The 22,256-nt window shown below is 41.9% G+C and overlaps 1 protein-coding gene and 1 pseudogene across 1 annotated transcript; one reads left to right on the top strand and one right to left on the bottom strand.

Moving 5' to 3' along the window:
- Window positions 1–5,005: 5,005 nt before the first annotated feature.
- Window positions 5,006–5,671, bottom strand: LOC145960089 (uncharacterized). The gene has a single exon (XM_083079359.1). The coding sequence runs from the start codon at window positions 5,669–5,671 to the stop codon at window positions 5,006–5,008; it is 666 nt and encodes a 221-aa protein (XP_082935485.1).
- A 10,520-nt stretch (window positions 5,672–16,191) lies between these two features.
- LOC145960088 (uncharacterized) lies at window positions 16,192–20,691 on the top strand (annotated as a pseudogene).
- The last annotated feature ends 1,565 nt before the right edge of the window (window positions 20,692–22,256 follow it).

Genomic DNA, 22,256 nt, shown 5'->3' with positions numbered 1-22,256 from the left:
TGTATTGACTGATGAGGTGATAAACTATAATCATATCGAACCCCGCCAATTTCTCAAAAATGTAGAGTGATGTGCTGGAACATGTGCAAAACGTTATGAAAAAATACTAGTGAAAGTAAACGTTGTGTTCAACGATGAATTCTTGACGAAGAAAGGCGCCAACAGAAGTATCAATACGAGAAACTCTTTCGCACGTCCGATTTACACGAACAGTGTGAACGGCGCGTTATCGAACCCACTCTAGCATCGCTGAAAGAATTTCAGGAACGCCATAGGGTAGACATTGTCGCAAATACTGTGACTATAATTTGACTATAAATATAAGTAAATATTTATCCTATGCGCGCGGGATATCATATCAAATTCCCGTAGGAGATAATGATGAAGAAAGTGGTGATTAACGTGAAATCTAAAAATAATGTGTGTTTCGCGTGGGGGGGGGGGGGGCAGTGGCTTTATATCTCACCGTTTTATATCCCACTGAAAGAAATGCGGAACGGGAATCCTCGTACCCGCATTACGCGACAATGCTGAATCTCCAGAACATTGAATTTCCAATAACTGTAAATAAAATTTAAAAATTTGAACTTGTCAATGACATTTCGATCAACGTCTACAGCATCAAAAATGATAACATTGTTCTAATTCGGCTCAGTGAGCAAAAGAGGGAAGCACGTCAACTTGTTGTACGTGGGCAACAACATCGGACATTTCGCTTAAGAAATTTATCTCGGCTCGTGAGCTCGCAACTGAGCAAACACAATGGTCAAAAGCATATCTGATCAGTAGGTATAATTTACATAATTATAAGTTATATAACATATTGTATAAATCTTTAAAAAAAAATTTTTTCTTTTACAGATGCTTACATTACTTTGGCACGGACAAGTTGCAGTCACATACGGTCGACTGTCGAAAGTTAAATGATTGTGCTATCCGTTTACCAAGCGATAAAGGCTCGAATTCAACAACTTCAATTGGAAGGAGCGGTTTCCATTCATCGTATACGCTGACCTAGAATGCGTTTTGGCTAAGATGAAGGAAGAAGAAAACATGTACCAACATCATCGGATATTTAGCATAGCTTATTATGTACATTACTCGTATGACGAATCGTTATCCGCATATCATTCTCGTCACAGTGCCGATTGCATAGCATGATTCATCGAACAACTTAAAAATTTAGCAATTCACGTAAAAAATATTTTATCAAACAATGCCTCTATGACAGACTTAACACCCAAAGAGTGGAAAAAATTTCATAGCGCTATTCAATGTCATATATACAAAAAACCATTCATGCAAAACGATACACGTGTACGCGATCATTGTCATCTGACCGAACGGCATAGAAATTCTGCGCATTTAAATTACAATCTAAATTATAAAAAATCTTTTTACATTCCGATAGTATTTCAATTTATCCGGTTATGATTCACATTTCATAATTAAAGAAATAACCACAGCTTTCGAAGGAGGAATCAAACTACTTCCGATAACTAAGAAAAAATATATTTCGTTTATCAAAAATGTTAAAAAATTATGGAAGATAAATCAAGAAATCACGTAAAATTACGCTTCATCGATTCCTTCAAATTTCTTACATCGAGTCTCGACAAATTGGCATCATTTTTTGAATAAAAATTTTAAGTATTTTTCAATTTATTAACACGGAAGAGTGTCTTTCCGTACGAATACATTGACTGTGTCGACAGGTTACAAGATACTTGTTTACCATCGCGCGAATCATCTTACAATTCTTTGACCAATGAAACTATATCCTTTTTTTTTTGTTAACTCAGAGGAAATGCTTTATGCATATCCTCGCTCCCGGAGGAGAGACGAGGGTTATGTGCCGCGCCAAATGTTGGCCGGCAGGTCTACACCACTAAAACTTCTGAGGTGGTCTTCCGCGCGTATGAAGGGGCAGGCAGGGACCCGGAATTCGCGGATGCATTACATCGACATCTCTGGCTGTGAGTCCCCTCCGCGCTTAGGACCCGGCGACTTGGTTGCTGTCGCCGGTCCTCCTACCCGGAGAGGGCGATTATTGCCTTCCCCTCCTTCCCTACTGTGAGCAGATGGGGCCACGCCGTCCGCCCACCCTCCTCGTGGACTTGCTTGGTCACCTTGGACCCCCGCCCGCAGTGACCAGGTCCAGAGGGAATCGCAGCAAGGCCGCCGCATGTGCGGGCGACTCCCTGCTATCCAAGGGGGGGTCTCGGTCCCCCCCTGCTAATCTCTCTTTGCTGTGTGGAGCTTGAGGGAGCCCTGTGCTCCCTCTATTCTCGCGGCCGTGAGTTACGGCCGTGTGCGGGGAAAAAAGGGGAGCTAAGCCTCCCTTTCCCCACTTGCCTTCCCGTTTATCGGAGGGGGGGAGTGAGATATGAATATGGGAGGGGCGCTTACCGGGGGGGAGAGTATATGTGATTGTGACTTTTGTTGACCGTACGGGGCCGTGCGGTTAATTCCACGTCACACCTTCGGCGCGATCCGCGATCTCGCGTCTCCACTCAAAAAAAATAATCGCAAAGTATAACGAAAGAAAATGGGCGCCAGGCACGGGTAACCGCACCGCACAAAATTTCGCGAAGATATCGAAATGGAATCGAAGTAGAGACGGAGAGACGGAGGCGACGGAATTTTAGATGTTAATTTCTCGCGGTAGTTCAGTCGTTAACGTTGGAGAGGGGTGGTTCGGTCAGAGCGAAGGTAAGGAGGCTGAGAATAAAGCTGAAAGTTTGAAACGCTATTTAAAATAAAATAATATATTACAATAGGTAGAAAACGGTATAAATACCGTATATGGTACAGAAACGCAATTGATATAATTCCCGCAAGATCGATTCAGATATTCGCAAGAAGATAGATTTACACAGAAGAGCCTATAGCCCACGTGATTTCGGCGTGCGCGGCAGCGATCGAGCGCGAGCGAGATAGGTAATATGATCCGCGGACGACATACTGGCCGCCCGAACGATAAAATGAGAACAATAGAACACCTTCGATCTACTAAAATCGCGGCGTTATTAATCAGATTTTTCGTGAAGTATCTCGCACTCGATCCACGACGCACACTCGATAATTTTCGAGCCCGCGCAACGTTTGCAGCAGGCTGTAATACGCCGCGAAGGAAGACGATACTATCTCGCCCGGTATATGTAGCGGAAGCTAGCGCAAAAACTCCCGGATTTTCGTCGGGTCGTGTACAAAGTACGCAGAAACGAAAATCATTCTCTCGCGAGAATGCAGTTACGCGAACAAACAATAAACACGAAGATATTACACGCAGTAACCGTAAAACGCGGACAAAGAATACACAAAGTGACTGGCGGCGGCGGTTCCCGGAGAAGTCGCGGCGTAATATATTAAAGCACGGATGGATCGACCGGCTCATCAATCGCCCGAAAACGCGAAACACCACAAACTATCGAACTCGCTGCGCGGACGATAGAAAAGAAAACACGACCCTAATTACGGCGACGATAATTGCGAGCGGAATTTCGATCCATCCGAGCGCGACACGAAATCGGCGGTCACAAACGGTAGTCGTCGTCTCACCAAAAGTTCTCAGGCTTCCTTCTACGCAGAAACGATAACCTTTTGGAAGCTCAGGGTCTGCGTCTTCCCTACGTGAACGCTCGCCGGACAGTGAAGAGCGGAAGGCCCACGGGAGACACGCAGGCTACGCGTTATCCTTCTTACCGCGTGGCGAATCCTTATTGATGCAGGGCCGTGTCGTGCTTCTCGCGCGCCGATATCGGTAATCACGGCCGTATTTAGGTCCTTTGGGCCGTAGGGCGTTTACCCGCTCGAGAGCGAAATTTTTCCGGTAGCGATCGCTTCGAAATATTTTTCTCCGCCTGGATCCCTTTTCCGGTCCCGGACTTCCGTCTTTTGACATCCTGACGGTCCTTAATATAATCCGGGCCGTGGTCTTTAAAGTCGCGCGTTTGGGGCAGGAGTTTAGCAGCGGTGCTCCATATCGGGGTCTCTCACCCGTCCTCAGGTATAGAGTGGCCATCCCCTCATCGGCTCTACAAGTCGGTAATTCGCTCTCTCGTCGAGAATCCCTTGCTCTGTCAAAAGTAAAGCGACAGAATTAATCAGCAGAGAATTTTCTCGCCGGTAGCCAAATGCTTATAAGATTACAATGATAAAATGATAGCCTGACCTGACGTGTTCCCGCGGCCTTCAGCCGGGCCTCCGCTCTCCGTCCTTTATCTCTTCCTTCAGGTCGCTCCATGCTTCTAGCCGTCGGTCGGGTGAGATTTGCCCCCATTCTGAGGCACCGATTATCGCCGCTTTTTCGTAGTCGCGCAAAAATTCGCAAAGTCGCGAAACGCAAACGCAGGACCGCTTTTCTCCGTTATAGGAGGACGCAGGCTCCGAAAACGTTAACCGCGGTCGGACTTTTCGGACGACCCTGTGACGGACGGCTCCAAAAGACGTCACGTCACAGTGTATACATCCCCCCCGTCCGCAGATACCCTCCCCTCAATCTCATCTCCCTGCTGCGGGAGATTGTGTCCCCCCTCCGACTCTTCTTGGACGCAATGGGAGGAGGGGGAGGAGGTAGATCGTCCTCCCCCTCTGACTCCTCCTCCTCCCCCTCCTCATCGCTACTGCTGCTAGGCATTGCCGCTGCTGCCGCCTCCTCCGCCGCCGCCTCCTGGCGACGGATCCATTCGGCTGTCTCCTTTTGCAGCATCACTGCTTCGCAAAAGAAGACGGCCGCCCTCCACTCATCTTCGCCGCCGGCCATGCGTACAACCATGACCGGCAGCGAGAGGTCGCCCCCCACCTTTGCGGTGAGTTCACTGCGCTCCACGCCCCACGCCGGACAATTGGCGAGGGTATGTTGCGCGGAGTCACAGGCCGCCCCGCAGTGGTGGCACGCTGTGGTTCTCGGCCAATGCGACACAGGTACTCCCCGAAGCATCCATGCCCCGTGAGCATCTGCGTCAGCCGGAATGTGACCTCCCCCTGGGCCCTATCTATCCATTCAGATAGACAGAGCCGGATGGCCCCGACGGTCCGTCGACCCGCAGTGTGCGGGTCTGAGAGGTGGGCGTCCCACCTCTCCAACATTGACCGCCGGGCGTGGATCCGGATGGCCCGTCTCGCCTTCGCGGGTGGCGGTGGTCTGCCAACTCAAAGGACGGCCAGCCCGCCCTCCACTCATCCTCGCCGGCCATGCATGCAACCATGACCCCATGACCGTTGCTGCGGCGTGCGACACGGTCCTATAGGCCCTGATTACTCGGACGGCTATGCTGCGCTGTATGCGTTGGAACGCATTCTTCGCGCGTCGCATGGCCGCCAGATCAGGAGCCCACACGGGTGCGCCGTACAACGCTACCGAATTCACGGTGGCTACGTACATGCGATGCACCCTGCCATCCGGACCCCCAAGGTTAGGAAGGAGCCGACATAAGGCCGTCGCCACTCTTTCCACCCTGGGGGCGAGGGCATCAAAATGGTGCCCGAACGTCCACTTGCCATCCAGCAGGAGACCGAGGTACGTAATTCGGTCTCCCACCAGGATGGAGGTCCCACCGATCCGGATATGAGTCTCCGGCGGCACACCGGAGGCACGACTATAAAAGTACGTTGCCTCCGTCTTGTGTGCTGCCACCTTGAGACCCATATCCGTGACCTTGAGACCCATATCCCCCTGACCACGCGTGCCACCGTAGCTTCCGCCCTGGCCGCTGTATCTCCCCAATTGTCCCCCGCGGCCACCACAAGCGTATCATCTGCATAGCAGATCGCTTGGCAGCCACGGGGGAGAGGCAGGCAAAGTATGCTGTCATACGCGAGGTCCCACAGCAGGAGTCCTAAAACGGACCACTGCGGGATTCCGCATTGGAAACTCCGTCTATGGCGGTTCCCGTCTTGGCCGATATACTCCAAGTCCCGGTCACGGAAATATTCCCTAATGACCCCCACGAGGTAGAGGGGGGCCCCGCGGCTACGCAGGGCCTCCCCCACTCTATCCCAGGGCAGAGTGTTGAAGGCGTTCGCTATATCTAGCGATACTGCCATAGCCACCTTGCCCTCCGCAGTGGCGGCCTCCGCGAGGGATCTGACGCGTGTGACCGCGTCAATGGTCTCGCCTCGCGGAAGCCATACTGCTCCTCGTGGAGGTTTCCGTGCCGGGACAAATGCTGGACGAGGCGGTTTGCGAGAATTCTCTCAAAGAGTTTCCCTACTTCGTCCAGCAAACATATCGGCCGATATGCTGACGGAGTACCCGGCTCCTTGCCTGCCTTAGGAAGAAGGACCAGTTTGGCCTTCTTCCACAGTTGGGGGAATGCCCCCTGCCTGAGGCACTTGGTAAACAAGCGCCTCAGACAGTCACCCAAGGAGTCTAGGGAACGGACCCAGATGCGACCCGGGATGCCGTCCGGACCGGGGGCCTTGCGCGACCCGATCCGCCTGACGGCCCGGACTAACTCCTCCCCAGAGACCTCCTGCTCCCCGGTAAGCATGTGGGGTCCGTCCAAGTCTGGACCCTACTGCAGTGTGAAATAGTCATTTCTTTTTTTTCATCTCACGCCCTGCTGCAGCTCCCTTGGCCGGGTGTACCCTCACTCCCACCGAGAGCGTCCCGAAAATCGAAAGCACTCCCGATGGGGGGCCCCGAGTTCCCCCGGGGGGCCGAGATATGCCTCGGGCCGGTGGCCACAGGCAGCGCCGGCACTGGACTCCAGCCCCTTACTTACCCATGGGGGTTTTAACGCCCCCATGAGCTTTCAGGGGTCCCGCGTCTCCGATGTCGCGGGCACTGCAGCAGGTGGCGCTACTCAGGGGACCCCACGGACGGTTGATGCGAGGCAGCCGCTCCCCTACTTCGCCTTGCCCGCCGTGGGGACCAGCTGTTTTCCCGCCCCAGATCCTTGAGATCTGGGGCCATGCGCCTTCCCGGTGGCTGCCGTTTCGGAAGGGAATACGGTCACGGCAGCCACCGGGTAACCTACTCTCGCCGCCAGACCCCGACCTCGGAATACGTCCGAGCGGCTCTGGCGGCAGGCAGCGGAGAGACTCCTCCCCCCACGGACCGAAACCGATACAAAGAAGGGGAAGGCAGCTAAACGCACACGAAAGGGGCAGCGGCTGCGACCAGGAGCTCCACGACGTCGGATACTGCACAAGTCGAGTCAGCCGCGAATGTCACCACAGCATCGGAGAGGAGGACCATAAAATGTTGCAATTGCGAAAAGATGGGGCATGTCGCGTGCGAATGTAAAGAGGCTCAACGTTTGCATTATTACCGTTGCGGAAAACTAAGCTTTACGGTGAAAACGTATCCCTCGTGTTTGGTGAACGGGGAGAGGAGTCGATAGGGCGAGTTTCTACGTCTGCGAAAACCCCAGCTAGGATCCGTGATTCACTTGATAGTGCTAACGGCGGAGAAATTTCGAAGATCGATTCATATAGTGTTTTCGACTGTCATGGATACCGCTTAATTATTTCGAAATTTTCATAAATGGACACGCGCTGCTCGCACTAGTCGACTCTGGTTCCCATCGTACTCTTTTTAACGCGGAGTATAAAATCTCAGCAATCAAGCTTATTCGGCAATTGAATGTACCAACAAAAACTGATTGCGCCTCGCGAATCCGTACTGCAAATGGACAGATCATAGGGATACGGGAGGAAGTCGAAGTCCCTCTCTCTCTAAAAGATAAGACCTATACGATGTCAGTGGGATTAGTACCGAAATTAGCAGTCGTGTCTCGTCGGAATGGATTTTCTTCGTCAATTTGGCATTCAGATAGATGATGAGATCCCCGAATGGAGTTTCAGAAGCGATCCTTGCGTTAAATATTCGTTTTTCTCGGAACAAAAATCTAAGAAAGCTTGCTGCGCACTTCCTGAGTTAACACCGTCCGAACGTCAACAATTATCGGAATTTATTGCAAAACGCGTACCGACCATAACCGCTAGCTCTGGTGCCACTTCTCTTATCGAAAAAAATCGATGTCGGTCAGCATCCGCCCGTTAAATAGTATATAATGTTATTTAGTGTCTCCGTTCAGGAGGCTATCCGAGAGGAAGTTGACAAAATATTAGGGGCCGGTATTATAGATCCTTCCTATAGCGAGTGGTCGAATTCGATAGTCATGGTGAAAAAAGCCTAACGGCAAACCTATCGGTTTTGTTTAGATTTCTATAAAGTAAATAGTATGTTGAAAAATGACGCGTATCCGTTTCCTAACATAAACGTTATTTTGAATAAATTAAGATCGGCTCGGTATATTTTCATCGTTGGTTTAGGTCAGATGTACTTCCAAATACCTCTGGCTAAGGAAAATCGAGAAATTACCGCTTTTAGCGTCCCGGGGAAAGGATTATATCACTTTATGCGAATGCCGTATGGATTAACGGGAGCGCCCGGTAGCAATCTTTCAGCGCTTGTTAGATAAATTGATCGGGCTAGAAATAGAACCACACGCGTTCACATATCTTGACGATATCATAATTGTTACGTCAACTTTTAAGGAACATCTGGAATGGTTAGAATGTGTCTTAAATAAAATCTCGGCAATCGGTCTTATGATGAACCCGGAGAAATGCGAGTTTTGTCGCTCGCAAGTCAGTTATCTGGGCTGTTCAAAGAGACGGTTTAACAATCAATCCGGAAAAGACTCGTCCAATCATGGAATATCCTGTTCCGAAAAATCTTAAACAATTACGCCGTTTTTCAGGAATCGTCATGGTATCGTCGGTTCATTCCACAATTCGCTACCGTAAACGAACCATTAACACTGCTTTTGAAAAAGGACAAGCGCTGGGAGTAGAGAGAAGATCAGTGTCGCGCTTTCGAGCAAATTTGATCATATTTGATTACCGCACCTACGCTTTCGTGTCCAGATTTTAGCATACCGTCGAACGAACTGACGCGAGTTCCGTTAGGATAGGAGCTGTATTGATTCAGAATATCGATAATACCGATCACGTCATCGCCTTCGCAAGCCGAGCTCTATCAGATCTGGAGGAAAAGTACTCTGTGACCGAACAGGAGTGTTTAGTGTTAATATGGACTATTAAAGTTTTGCCTGTATTTAGAAAAGTATAAATTTAGTCATTACCGACCATAGTAGCCTTTGGTGGCTCCATAATTTGAAAAATCCCACGGATAGACTTGCGAGGTGGGTTCTAGAACTTCTGGAATACGACTGAAGTCATACACCGAAAAGGTGTCCTGCATCACGTGCCGGATGCATTATCGCATATGTATGAAAGTGACACCGAGGTAAAAGCAATGGATCGCTGCGCCGGTAGATCCAGTAGTGAATATGACAAACGCGTAGTATAAAAAACGTTTTAAGGAAGTATCCGATGCATCCAGACGTTATACCGACTAGAAAATTGTGAATAGGCAATTCTATTACTTGAGACCAAAACCCGTAATATCGGATATCGTGGAAGACCTTGATCGTTGAAAATTGGTGCTACCGGTAGAGTTACGAGAAGAAGTCCTACGCGAATCACACGATGACCCGCAAGTAAGTCATTTAGGCGTTAAAACCTAACCTATCAGCGATTGTCTGTCACGTATTACTGGCCGAATATGTTGCGAAAAACAACGCGATACGTGAAACGATGCTGCTAGCGCACCAAAGTCGAGCAGATTAATACCGCCGGTCTAATGGGGCATCGAGTTATTGAGGGGCCACGGACCATGGACGGTAATCGCTGCCGATATCATGAGTCCATTTCCGCGTAGTAAAACCGGATATATCTACGTTTTAATGGTATTCTCTATCAAATGGATAGAGTGTAGCGCTTTGAGGGTCGCAAACGGCAGACAAATTAAAGAAGTTCTCGAAGAAATTATTTCGCGCTGGGGTATACCTAGATTTTTACTAACGGATAACGGAACGGAATTTGTGAATCAAACTTTACGTGCTTTTGCGAACGAACATGGGATAATGCATACAACCGTCCCGCCGTATCACTCACAGACAAACCCGATTGAATGGGTTAACCGAGTATTAAAGACAATGATAGTAGCTTTTCTCGAACAGGATCATCGAGATTGAGATGTGCATTTAAGAGACTTTTACTTTGCATACAATACAGCGCATCATTCATCTATAGGGACTTCGCCGGCCCTACTTAATCTTGGTCGCGAATTAACGCCGACAAATTTCTTACCCGCTCGTAAGGCAAAAGTCGAATCGCGGGACCCTGCGGAGTATTCGAAAAAAATGAAAGCAACAGCATGTGTTGTCGTCAGAATGTAGTCGCGAAATTGGCACCGAAATTTCATGATCTTTTTAGGATTAAAAATTGGATATCGTCAGCCGTGTACGAACTCGCGAATTTAGACAGTACATCTGCGGGCAAGGTACACATTAAAGATTTTAAACCTTATCATATTCCCAATCCTTTGCCAACACTTGCTGCACTAGATGGAGTACACACTAACGGTCGTCAGGGCCCGCCCAAGGGTCCAAGATGAGGAGACACAAACCCCCTTCTTCTTGGTACAAGGTGCCCCAGACGTAATACCGGAGTTAATCGACCGCATCAGCAGGGAGATCCAGGTAGCTACCGGAGACTGAACCGTCCAAACGGATATTCCTTTAGTGAGGGATGTAGTGACGGCGGGGCAGGAGTGCAATATTTATAGAGTGAGGCGGGGGATACCTCGTGGCCGAGGTCATCCTATGACCATGCATATTTTGCTACCGATTGATGAGGACTTACGCTGACCACGGGGACGCTCCTGGACAAATTGATCCAGGGACGTGCATACCTGGCAGAATTCCAGTCGCGCGAGGACCCATCTTACAGGTTTACGAGCTTCTAGCTTGCCTACCACCTGTCCGCCAACCCGACCGCTGTTGGAATTATCAGTCTAGGTGCCACTTCTATTCTGACTGCCCATTGCCAAGAGGCTTCGTCCCCTTTTATTACCGTTGCGGCAGCGACTGTAATATGAGACATTGACGGAGCGTTACCCGTGAGCTGTTTAATAATTTGGTCACCCTGTATTTTGGTTCGAATCTTCGTAAGGAAAATTGTAGTTTCACTTTTGATATTTCTCGTAATTTTGGCGAGATTGGTGGCGAAAGACTTTCGTCGTCGCCAAGACCTCCTCAGTCCTCCCCCGGGAAAGAGGAGTTGTAACGTTTTCTCCGTCCGTTACAAGGGCGAAAAGCCTGACCGCCGTTGTCTTTTTCGGGGCCTACGTCCCTCCCATAACGAAGAAGTAGCGGTTTCGCGTTTGCGCTACGCGCATTTACGAATTCTCGTGCGATTTCGATTTAGCAACGAAAATCGGTGCCTTAAACTACGAAAGGTCTCGTCTCATCGTTGGAAGGAAGACTGGAGTGAATCAGCGTGAGAAAGTAGAGAACAGAGAGTGGAGGCCTGGCCATCCGTGCTTAGGACATTTTATCGCGACTTTTCCGGGAACCGCCGCCGGCAGTCAATCTGTAAATTTTATATGCGTGTCTTTGTGTAATTGCGTCGTAATTTTCCGTGTTCTGTGTATTCTCGTGTGATAAATTGTGTGTCGAAATCGATTTATTCGCGCTTCTACACTATTTCGTACACGACCCGACGAAATCCCGCGAGTTCTTGCGTCTTATTTATCTTATTACGGGATCTTATCGTTGTTTAGTTTTTCTCGCTCGGGCGGCCGTTACATCCGTTCGTAAATTGATCCATCTCGCTCGCGCTTGATAACCGCCGCGCACGTCGATGCCGCGTGGGCTATAGGGCCCTTGCAATTTCACCCGGCTGCGAGCTTAATTGATTCCGCTGCGTTAATTGCGTCGATCATGCTCTTGTATTATTATGATTATCTTTTCATTTATTTTAATATACTATTTTAATATACTATTAATATACTATTTTATTATATTGCAAATACATCTGGCTATTTTCAGTGTGTTCTCAATCTCCTCTCCTCCGTTCTGACTGACCCCACGCTCTCTCCGTTTACATCACTGAGCTACCGTGTTAAAAAGCATCCGAAGTAATAAATTCCGTCGCATTCGTCTCTCCGTCTCCATTTTGCGTTTCGTATCGATATTTTTCGCGTACTTTTGTGCGGTACAGTTTCCTAATCTTCTAGAGAATTTTCGCAAATATTTTCGAGTGGAGACGTGAGATCGCGGATCGCGCCGAAGGAGTAGAGCGGACCGCTACAGCCCCGTACGATCTGAAAAAAGCACGATCACAATATATATATATATATATATATATATATATATATATATACAGGGTGGACCATTTTAACCTTTAATAGAGAATAACTCGAAAACCAAGCCCGGGAGAGAAAAATGTTTCAGACAAAAGTTGTTTGGTTTCGAGGGGGCCATAAGAGGTATCATTGGTTTGACCTTGAAGAGTTATTTGAAGGTCACATGAAGGTTACCTTCAATTTCTTAAATGGAACCTACTATTTGTCATTGCATATTCTTGTAGCTTATCTCGAGAGCTTTCCAAAACACTATAATTAAGTACCTTTTCGTTAAGTACTTTTTGAGTTATGAGGCTTGAAATAATTTCTTAATTTTACATAAACCGTAAAATATCTTGTAAAATATTCATTTTTCGATTATCTTACCTTAATACTTTTACGTACAAAATAATGAGAGGAATCAACTGGTGTAAAGAAAACACATAGTTGTTTTGGAGAAAAAATATGTAATTTGCAATTAACAATTCCATATTTTTTCTATCAATTAACCCTTTCGTACCTCCGGGACATATATGTCCCACTTATGAAAAAAATCATAACACTTAAACAAATAATCCTATCAACTTCTACCTTGGCTTGTTTTAAAGAAGAAGATTCAAGCTATATGTAAAAAAATCGCGCACTTTATAATGTAATGTTTACAGTACAATATTATTATCTAAACTTTGCAAAAAATCAAACTTTTAGAGAATGAAGATTAACCGCATATTAATCAAAAAATTATAAAATTTATGCGCTAATTATATATATATATATATATATATATATATAAACTTAAAGTTTTATTTAAATGTGATTACAATTTTATTATGATAAATATTACAATAACTTATATGTGTAATCAAAATAAGATGATGCGTGCGACGGGCATCTAAGTCTCGCCACAGATGCGCAGCTTGTAAAAAAAAGTGTATAACAACGCTACGAGTCGAACGTGCGTGTGTATATTAAGAAAAAAACATAATATATATTTTAAAAAATAAAATCTAAGCTTATATTTTAAATATATTGATATTTAAGCTTTTCGTAGTCGCCATGTTGAATGTGCCATTTTAAATTTAAATTTTGATGGTAAATTTGGAATCAGCAGCCCCAAAAACCTATAAAACTGTTTTCATATGAAACACATCTCTTTTGGGAAAGTCGGAGGTACGAAAGGGTTAATGCCGCCGTTACGATCGTCCTCGAAGCCTCGGTCGCTTGTCTCCGATTGCCTGAAACACACGAAATTGAAATATTAGGGTTAAGCCTTTGCGAAAACGAAACACGAAAATGACGACAGCGACAGAATCGCGTACTTGGCTCACAATGATTATTTAAAGATGGGCAACCTCACTGTTACCTCGCTCCTGTTCCTAGGGGATGATTCTCGGCTCCGCCCTCTTGGTTCGATTTCTTCTGCAAAAGCACACGACACAACGACAGCGAACAACACCTGATCTAAAGGAGCGCCCATGCCAGAATGAATCCCTGGATCTCGCGATTCAGGGTCGATAACGGCGTCAATCCTGCGCACAATCCTTGCACGATCAATGGCGCCGTTACATGACGCTTCGCGATAACGCCGTATCGGGGGCTGTAATATCCCCGGGAATTGAATTTCTCCAAATTTTTGGTGATCTTTCTTAAGCAGCCATTTCCGGTCTATCTTCACCTGTGTTCCCGGGGAATAGCGTCAACACGGGTTCTATAACCCAGGGCCTAGAAGCCGATTTTAGGAATGCTTATTCTCCCTTTGGCGCATGCCATTCATGATCCTGCGCTGTCCTGGCTTGGGAATCCTCGGGCGTTATCTCGGCACATGTCGCTGTTAGCGGGGCTGGACGCCTCTTATTGCCGGGAAAGATTTCCCCTCGTTCTTTTCTCCTTCCGGAAAAGTCGCTTCGACAAGATGTCCATGTTACAAAATTATCACAAGAACAAAAAAAAGAGAAGAAAAATAGTTAAGAACGCGATATCGCAAATTATGGCTCGTCTTTCCGGAGATTTCGGTATGACTCTTGCAATTCTGTCTAGCGTGGCCGCTCGGTTCGCGCCTCATTAGGATTTCTGGGGCGGATGGACCCGCGATGGCAACGTCACACTATATATATATATATATATATATATATATATATATATATACAGGGTGGACTATTTTAACCTTTAATGGAGAATAACTCGAAAACCAAGCCCGGCAGAGAAAAATGTTTCAGACAAAAGTTGTTTGGTTTCGAGAGAGCCATAAGATGGTATCATTGGTTTGACCTTGAAGAGTTATTTGAAGGTCACATGAAGGTCACCTTCAATTTCTTAAATGGAACCTACTATTTGTCATTGCATATTCTTGTAGCTTATCTCGAGAGCTTTCCAAAACACTATAATTAAGTACCTTTTCGTTAAGTACTTTTTGAGTTATGAGACTTGAAATAATTTCTTAATTTTACATAAACCGTAAAATATCTTCTAAAATATTCATTTTTCGATTATTTTACCTTAATACTTTTATGTACAAAATAATGAGAGGAATCAATTGGTGTAAAGAAAACACATCTAGTTGTTTTTAAGAAAAAATATGGAATTGTTAATTACGTATTTTTCATTACCTATTTTTTCTTCGAGTCGGGACCTCGAAATATCACAAAAAATAGAAGTTTTACAAAAAATTGTTTCAAACAAAAGTTGTAGGGTGTAAAAAGGTCTATTTCTGGCGCCATGTGTTTGACCTTGGATGGCGTCGCCAAGGTCACGACAAGGCCACCTTGAATTTTTGAAATGAAACCCTCCACTTTTTATTGCATATTCTTGTAGCCCTTCTCGAGACCCTTTCAAAGCACTAATTTTATCAACTTTAAGTAATTTACAATTTACCACTTCTACCTTCACTCGCGGATAATAATACGATAGCTACAGTCGTCGACTTACCAGGAAAAACTTTATAACTTCAATAACTTCGAAACGGCTTACTTAAAGTTGGTAAAATTAGTGCTTTGAAAAGGTCTCGAGAAGGGCTACAAGAATATGCAATAAAAAGTGGAGGGTTCCATTTCAAAAATTCAAGGTGGCCTTGTCGTGACCTTGGCGACGCCAAATAAACAAAATAAATAGACCTTTTTACACCCTACAACTTTTGTTTGAAACAATTTTTTGTAAAACTTCTACTTTTTGTGATATTTCGAGGTCCCGACTCTTTCGAACACTCCGTATGCCGTAGCAATGTAATGACACGTTTCCGACCCCAGGTTCATTTGCAAAAAATGATTCTTATGGTGCCCCCGACAATCTCTGAAAATTTGTGGATTGAATTTCCGACACCCTGTATATATATTTCTTAAATGGCACATATATTACTCATATATCACACGGTATTTGTTTATACGCGTTGTCATGTGATTGTCTTTCTTCTTCTTGTAACAGAGACATGACAGGACATTTTGAGAGCAATCGCAGTCGCTTATGGTTATTGTATACAATCTCTGTACAGCCTCTTTGAAGTAGATTTGTGTAAATCTTTGAATGAAATAAAGTTGCAATCGAGATTTATAGTGTGAATATTAGCAAATTGAGAAAATGAAGAGCTGGATATGGCAGTATTGTTTCAAAGCTATTGAAAGCCAGTCAGCAACTTGTGAAATATGTGATACCGTAAGCTTCGAAGTTAATTTCGAAATTCGAAGCTTCGAAAACACCTCAAACTTCGAAGCTTCGAATTCTTTCGAAGCTTCGAATCTTCGAAGTTGTCACAAGTAACAGCCCTAATTAGCACAATTAGGGTGCGTTCCACTTAACGACCGCAACGATCGTAACGCCTGTAAACTCGTTCCACATAACGATCGCGGTCGCTATGGTCGCGCGTAAAACGTCATAGATGACGTCATTGATTGCGATCGCATCGAGCCCACGACGCCCGCAGTCCGTAGGTGGGGTCGGTGTGGTCGTTCCGGCGTTTTAACGCGCTTTCAAATTTCTTCGAGGGCATCAACGAAATGGCCACAGAGAAAATTTCGTTTTACGATCCTATTAACGACAGGCTGGTGGAATTAAACTTAACGACAGAAGATGCCACTCGTGCCCAAAATGATAAGTAATATTATATTTTGTGCATATGCTCTTCCAGAGCAGCAATCATGGAGAGTTACACCAAACAATCAGTTACCGTCACCAGCACAGCATGAAAATTCTGAAGTTTGTGGCATCAGCACAGCAAGAAAATTCTCAAGTTGTCAGCATAACAAAAAAGGAAAGTGCCGACAATTTAGATCTTGACAATGGAGATATGTCAAAACTGTTATAAATCACAGTTTCAATCCTTTACAGTGACGCTTTAAATGAAGCAATTAGTGACATGTTATTGCATATTTTCAGGATGTCTTTATAGGTTAGGTCCTTATAGGACAACTCCTTGTGTGCTACTCCTGCTCAAGACCTACAAAGCAAATGAGGAAGAATTCACCAATGGGAAGCAATCCCAAAAGAAAACGTGGGAGGAGGTTCCGACATACTGAAACATAATCAAGAGGCACGGTAGTGTCTCGCGCCAAGTTCAGGCGCAGCAAAGCAAGGCACTCCGTGTATCTATACGCGAGTCGGACAGTTGAGAGTAACTCAGATTATCGGATTTCAATAACGGCTGAAACGATCATATTTTTAATACGCTTAATCGATAGCCTGGAGTCAAATTATATAATAAAAGTATCTTTATTTTTGTTCTGCGTGTCATATAAACGGAAATATCATGACGCAAAGTCGAAATATGGAAATTTTCTTTTAAGAAACGTCATCGTCACCGTCACCGTCATCGTCAACGCCACACGTATATCACATGTACACACACATGCATAAATATGTAACAATATCGTGTTACATGTACATGACATGGATACACACATGTAATAAGTGGCAATGTATAGAATGTACTGTTGAACTATTTGATGGAAGATGACGCTAGTAACGCTTTGAATTTGATGGAAGATGACGCTAGTAACGCTTTGAATTACCGACGATCACGTTATATATTATTATAAGATTAAGTGTGTCACTTCAGGTAATTATATAATAATAACTATAAGAAATTAGGCTCTGTATATTAAAATATAAACTTTGTATACTAAAATATAAACTAAGCGAAAGACTCGGGTTCGATTCCCGATTCAGCGACTTTCAGCCCGATATTTTTCTCGCCTACAACACTACAGGGGGGAAATAGAGGGATAATAATTAAATAATTTCTCGAATTGTGAATTATTTAAAAAATTTGCTTGGTATCGTACCAAGAAAATTTTGTGCCCTGTGCACACAAATAAATTTCAACGAAAACTTAATTCTCGTTGAACTTACGCACTACCATCCGCGTTTGGCTCTGATGGCCCATTTAAATTTAAGTGTATATATAATAATAATATACATATAACATTTTTATATATTTAGATTAGATTGTATCTATATTATTTCAGATTATATATATACAAAAAGAAGAGCAGTGTTGCTGTAGAAAATGTAAGTAGACTTTTATTAATATAATATTCTCTTAATACTAATTAGAATAAGGCCCTACGCACAATAGGAAAAATATTAAATATTAAATTTATAGAACGAGAGAAAGAGAAAAGAACTCTTCTCTTCTCTTTTTCTCTTTCTATAAATTTAATATTTCATATTTAATATTTTTCCTATTGTGCGCAGGGCCTTATATTCCCAGCAAACTAAGTAATAATAGTAACAATATTAATGTTATAATTTGTCACTTAACAATATAACACTGGAAAGTAATATGCCTTCTATATATAACAGTTACATTGTTGATTGGGAAATAACATTGATGTTACTATTATTACTTTATGTTTGCTGGACTTCTACTTATGAACTTTACATTTATGTACACACGATAACAAAAATGGCTTAACATTTGCATTTTTCATATGCGCATAAAGTCATTAAGACATTCCTGTTATCTTGTGTATATAAATAATATACTTTAATAATATACTAATAATACTTTAATGATTATATAGTATTCTTATTAAATATTGTCGATAGTTTGAGTAAGGTCTTCTTCTACATTAACAATGGATGCTTTCCCTTTAGCGACACAAGTGTCATTGTATCTTTGTTCTTCATACATGTTGAAAAAAAGACAGAATGATGCCTGCGTCGACTTGTGTCGCTAAAGCGAAAGCACCCATTGTTAAGAGATCTAGGCTAGAAGAAGACCTTACTCAAGCTATCGACAATATTTAATAAGAATACTATATAATATAAGCTATGGAAAATTAAAAACAAATGAGTAATATTTGTAATAAGTATTATTTCTTAATGTAAGTATTGTAATAAGTATTATTTCTTAATGTATTATCTCGTCTTAAGTATAACATAAATTTAACAGATACAAAATATCAAATTGTAAAATAATGTTTCCTATACATTATTTTCATTAAACATTACATTTTTTGAAATAAAAAAATAATATTAAAATATTTTCATCTATAAACTTACACTATTTCTCTGAAAACAAACTATTGCAAGTAAGAAACTATATTAATTCCCAATGTTAAAATAATTATATGTATTTATATATATCTATATATATTATATTCGTAAAAGAAATAATAGGCTTTATGACGAGTATCTTTTTTTCCACGAGACTTAATACGTAACACAATATACAGTATTATCACGCTATTCTCAATTAATTTATTGAAATTGTTAGATACTCTACAATATAAAGAGCAGGGATTATATTTCAAAATAATATAATAATTTAAAGTGCAAAATTTTTGGACACAGATAGTGTGTGTACAAATCTGAGATAATCTATATGTATTTATATATGTCTATATGTATTTATATATGTATCCATCACAATGTCCATATCACGTATCTATCTATACTATATCACAATGTTCTTTAAAAAATAAATCAAAATTTTGTATCAAATAAAATAAACCACTGTATATATATGTAATTGTCTTCTTTCTCTCCTCTTTTAATCTCCTCTTCGTTCCTCTTTTCTTGATAATAATAATTCACTTTTTCTGCTTTATTTATATATTTAATGATGAACTAGATAAGCAGCAATGATTATTCATCAGCATTTAAAAGCATAAATTGTGATAATAAATGTATATTTCTAGTGACATAGAATTGATATTGATTTGCAATTACTCGTTATTTTTACAATAAAAGTTATGAAAGAAGATTTAAGGATATCTATATATCTAAGCAAAGAAGACTGTCGTATTTTATTTAATGAAATACGATGGGGGTGGTGGCGGGTTCTTTACTTTTTTATTTAAAGATATTTAACATATACTATAAAAAAAGAGTGAAATCCCCAAAAAACTAACCTTTTCAAAAAAAGGTAAAAAAAAGGCGCCAAGTTCACGCGAGCAAGTGGAAAACTATTATATGTATTTAAATTAACTGTAAAAAAACTATCACTTTTCGTGATGTACGCATATAGTTGTTGGAATGTATGTAATTGTTCAACATATTCAAATTTTTATAATAAATATTATATTGCTGTTTATTAAATTGTTCAACATATTCAAATTTTTATAATAAATATTATATTGCCGTTTATTAAATATATTTTTTTCTTTTAATATTGTAAACAAAAAAAGAAATAAATTTTATAGTATAGATTTTTATTCAGTTTGTTCAACTTTATATTATTTGTATAAAAAATGCAAACAATTATTTTGTATAACTTTCTGGTTAAAATATATTTATAGATTTTTATTTTCAGTTGGCGCAATTTTTTGATATCATTAATTTTTGTAGGATATATTTTACCACTGATAGTTTTTTTACAGTTAATTTAAATACATATAATAGTTTTCCACTTGCTCGCGTGAACTTGGCGCCTTTTTTTTTACCTTTTTTTGAAAAAATTAGTTTTTTGGGGATGGACATAACGTGACAGGACCAATGTGTGCTGCCAAACTGAGGAGTTTGAAGAAGACTTACAAAACAGTCAAGGACCATAACAATAAGTCAAACAATGATAGGAGAACTTGGCAGTTTTTTGAGGTATGGAAATAGGAACATGGGAGACTTGTGAATATACTAATTCCAACATCTTCATCGTTCTAATTCATTATATCATTCTTTGCAGATCATGGACGAAATTTTCTCCAAGAAAGCATGGTGTGCCCCTGTGGCCCTCGCATCTTCCTCAGGCTTATCTAAAAAGCAGGATGACGAAGAGGGCAGTGTGGGACAGTGGGTTTATAGTTGGTTAGTTCCTTCTTTAATGTCTGTAGCTTTCTCTTGAATTAATTTTCATTTTCTCATTGTATTTACGTGATTGTATTTATGATTGAGTTCACGAATACTCTTTTTTCAGAACCAAAATCCAAACTGAATGCAAATACTATTTACTGAAAGATTGAGAAGAACGTGAAAAAGCCAAAGCAAATCGACACAAGGAGAGGATGGAAATGGACGAAAAATTCCTTACAGTTCTCGAAAAGCTAGCCAATAAGTAATTCAGTTAGTAATTCTGATTACTCATTGTGATACATCACGAGACTATAATAAATGTGCCAATGATATTATTTTGAATACACTGTTTGCAGATCTCAAAGTTAGGTAATAAGTAATAAAGTAAGCAGTAGTTAAGTTAGGTAAGAAATAATTAAGATAAAATATTCTTGTATATATAAGAAAACTGTGATAAATATGCCAATTATTAAGTATTTCATTTAATTTAATTAAATATGAGATGTATTTGTTTAATTTAATTGAATTGATATATTTACTTTTGTTAAAGATTGTATACTTGTAATTCCGATGGTACATTGTAATTCTTCTGTGAAAAATTTATATAAATGATAAATTTTTGTTCCATTTTACTGTTGAGCACATCTGCTTTTTACGTTCTGTATATTATATCGACAATAGCATTAATTATAAATATTATTTGCAACAAAGTTTTTAATGATATTTTAGCATAAAATTTATCATTATGAATAAAACCCATTATTTCGAAATCATTATAAATACATAATATATTTAACACATTTCACACTTATTTCAGATTTATAAGATAATCACTATATAATAATTTACAATTTACTTTTATTACAACTAAACTTACCTAAGCTGTCAAACTATCCATAATCAAATTTCTCTCATGAATTCCATCATTCTGTCTTGCTTGAGGCAAAACATTGTGATCTGTCACATTCTCTTGTAGAGGTGAAGGTAGTACGACGACAGTTATTTCATCTCTTCGTAACGTGCAAACATTGTGAATTACACAACATGCTACAATATACTCTGCCATCAAGTCTACCCTTGACATTGGTAAGTAATGTAATAAACTTTGCATATGTCCTTTTAATAAATCAATGCACCTCTCTACTGCTACCCTGGCTGCTGAGTGTCGGTAGTTATAATTGTTCTGTCTCTGAGTTAAATGGCCATTATCTTGGAAGAGGGGGAGCAGATGTTGATGCAGCTCTTATGCAGCATCACCCAAAATATGGCTGTTTGCAGGAAACTTCTCTTCGTTAAAGAAGTTTGTCACTTCCGAGTATCGAAAAACTCGCTGATCGTGGACAGAACCAGGATATCCAGTATAACAATATGTGATTAAAGTCCTATGATCACAAACTAACTGCAAATAGATGTACACGTAGATATAAGTAAACAATTACAACATGGCTCACAGTGTTTGCAGTCAACGCATTAAGATAAATGTTATCTACCTGCAATTGAATGGAATGAAATCCTTTGCGGTTAATGTAATCTACAGGATTCTCCTTTGGAGCATTAATACGAATGTAGGTACCATCTGGTGGCCCTAATGGTTCTTGGAAACCCACTTCTTCAAATCCCCGCATCACAATGACAGCGCGATCATCACTGAGCTACTGAATGAATTGTGCAGCCCTTATGAACACAGCATGGGTGACTCTCCGCACAGCTCTCACAGCAGTAGCTCTTCCTACATTGAACCGATCACATACTGTAACAAAGTGATACAATTAATCAAATATGTTGTATATTTCAATATGCATTTATTGTGAACAGAGAGTTCATGAATAAA

This window comes from Camponotus vicinus, unplaced genomic scaffold, assembly GCF_025532165.1.
Source record: "Camponotus vicinus isolate PSW18456_S1 unplaced genomic scaffold, iyCamVici1.0 SCAF_10, whole genome shotgun sequence".
In the NCBI taxonomy this organism is placed as follows: domain Eukaryota; kingdom Metazoa; phylum Arthropoda; class Insecta; order Hymenoptera; family Formicidae; genus Camponotus; species Camponotus vicinus.
This window is presented reverse-complemented; position numbering and strand designations above follow the sequence as displayed.

Bases quoted from the DNA above. Each gene is read 5' to 3' on its own strand.
- LOC145960089 (XM_083079359.1), bottom strand. From the start codon at position 5,671: ATGGGTCTCAAGGTCACGGATATGGGTCTCAAGGTGGCAGCACACAAG.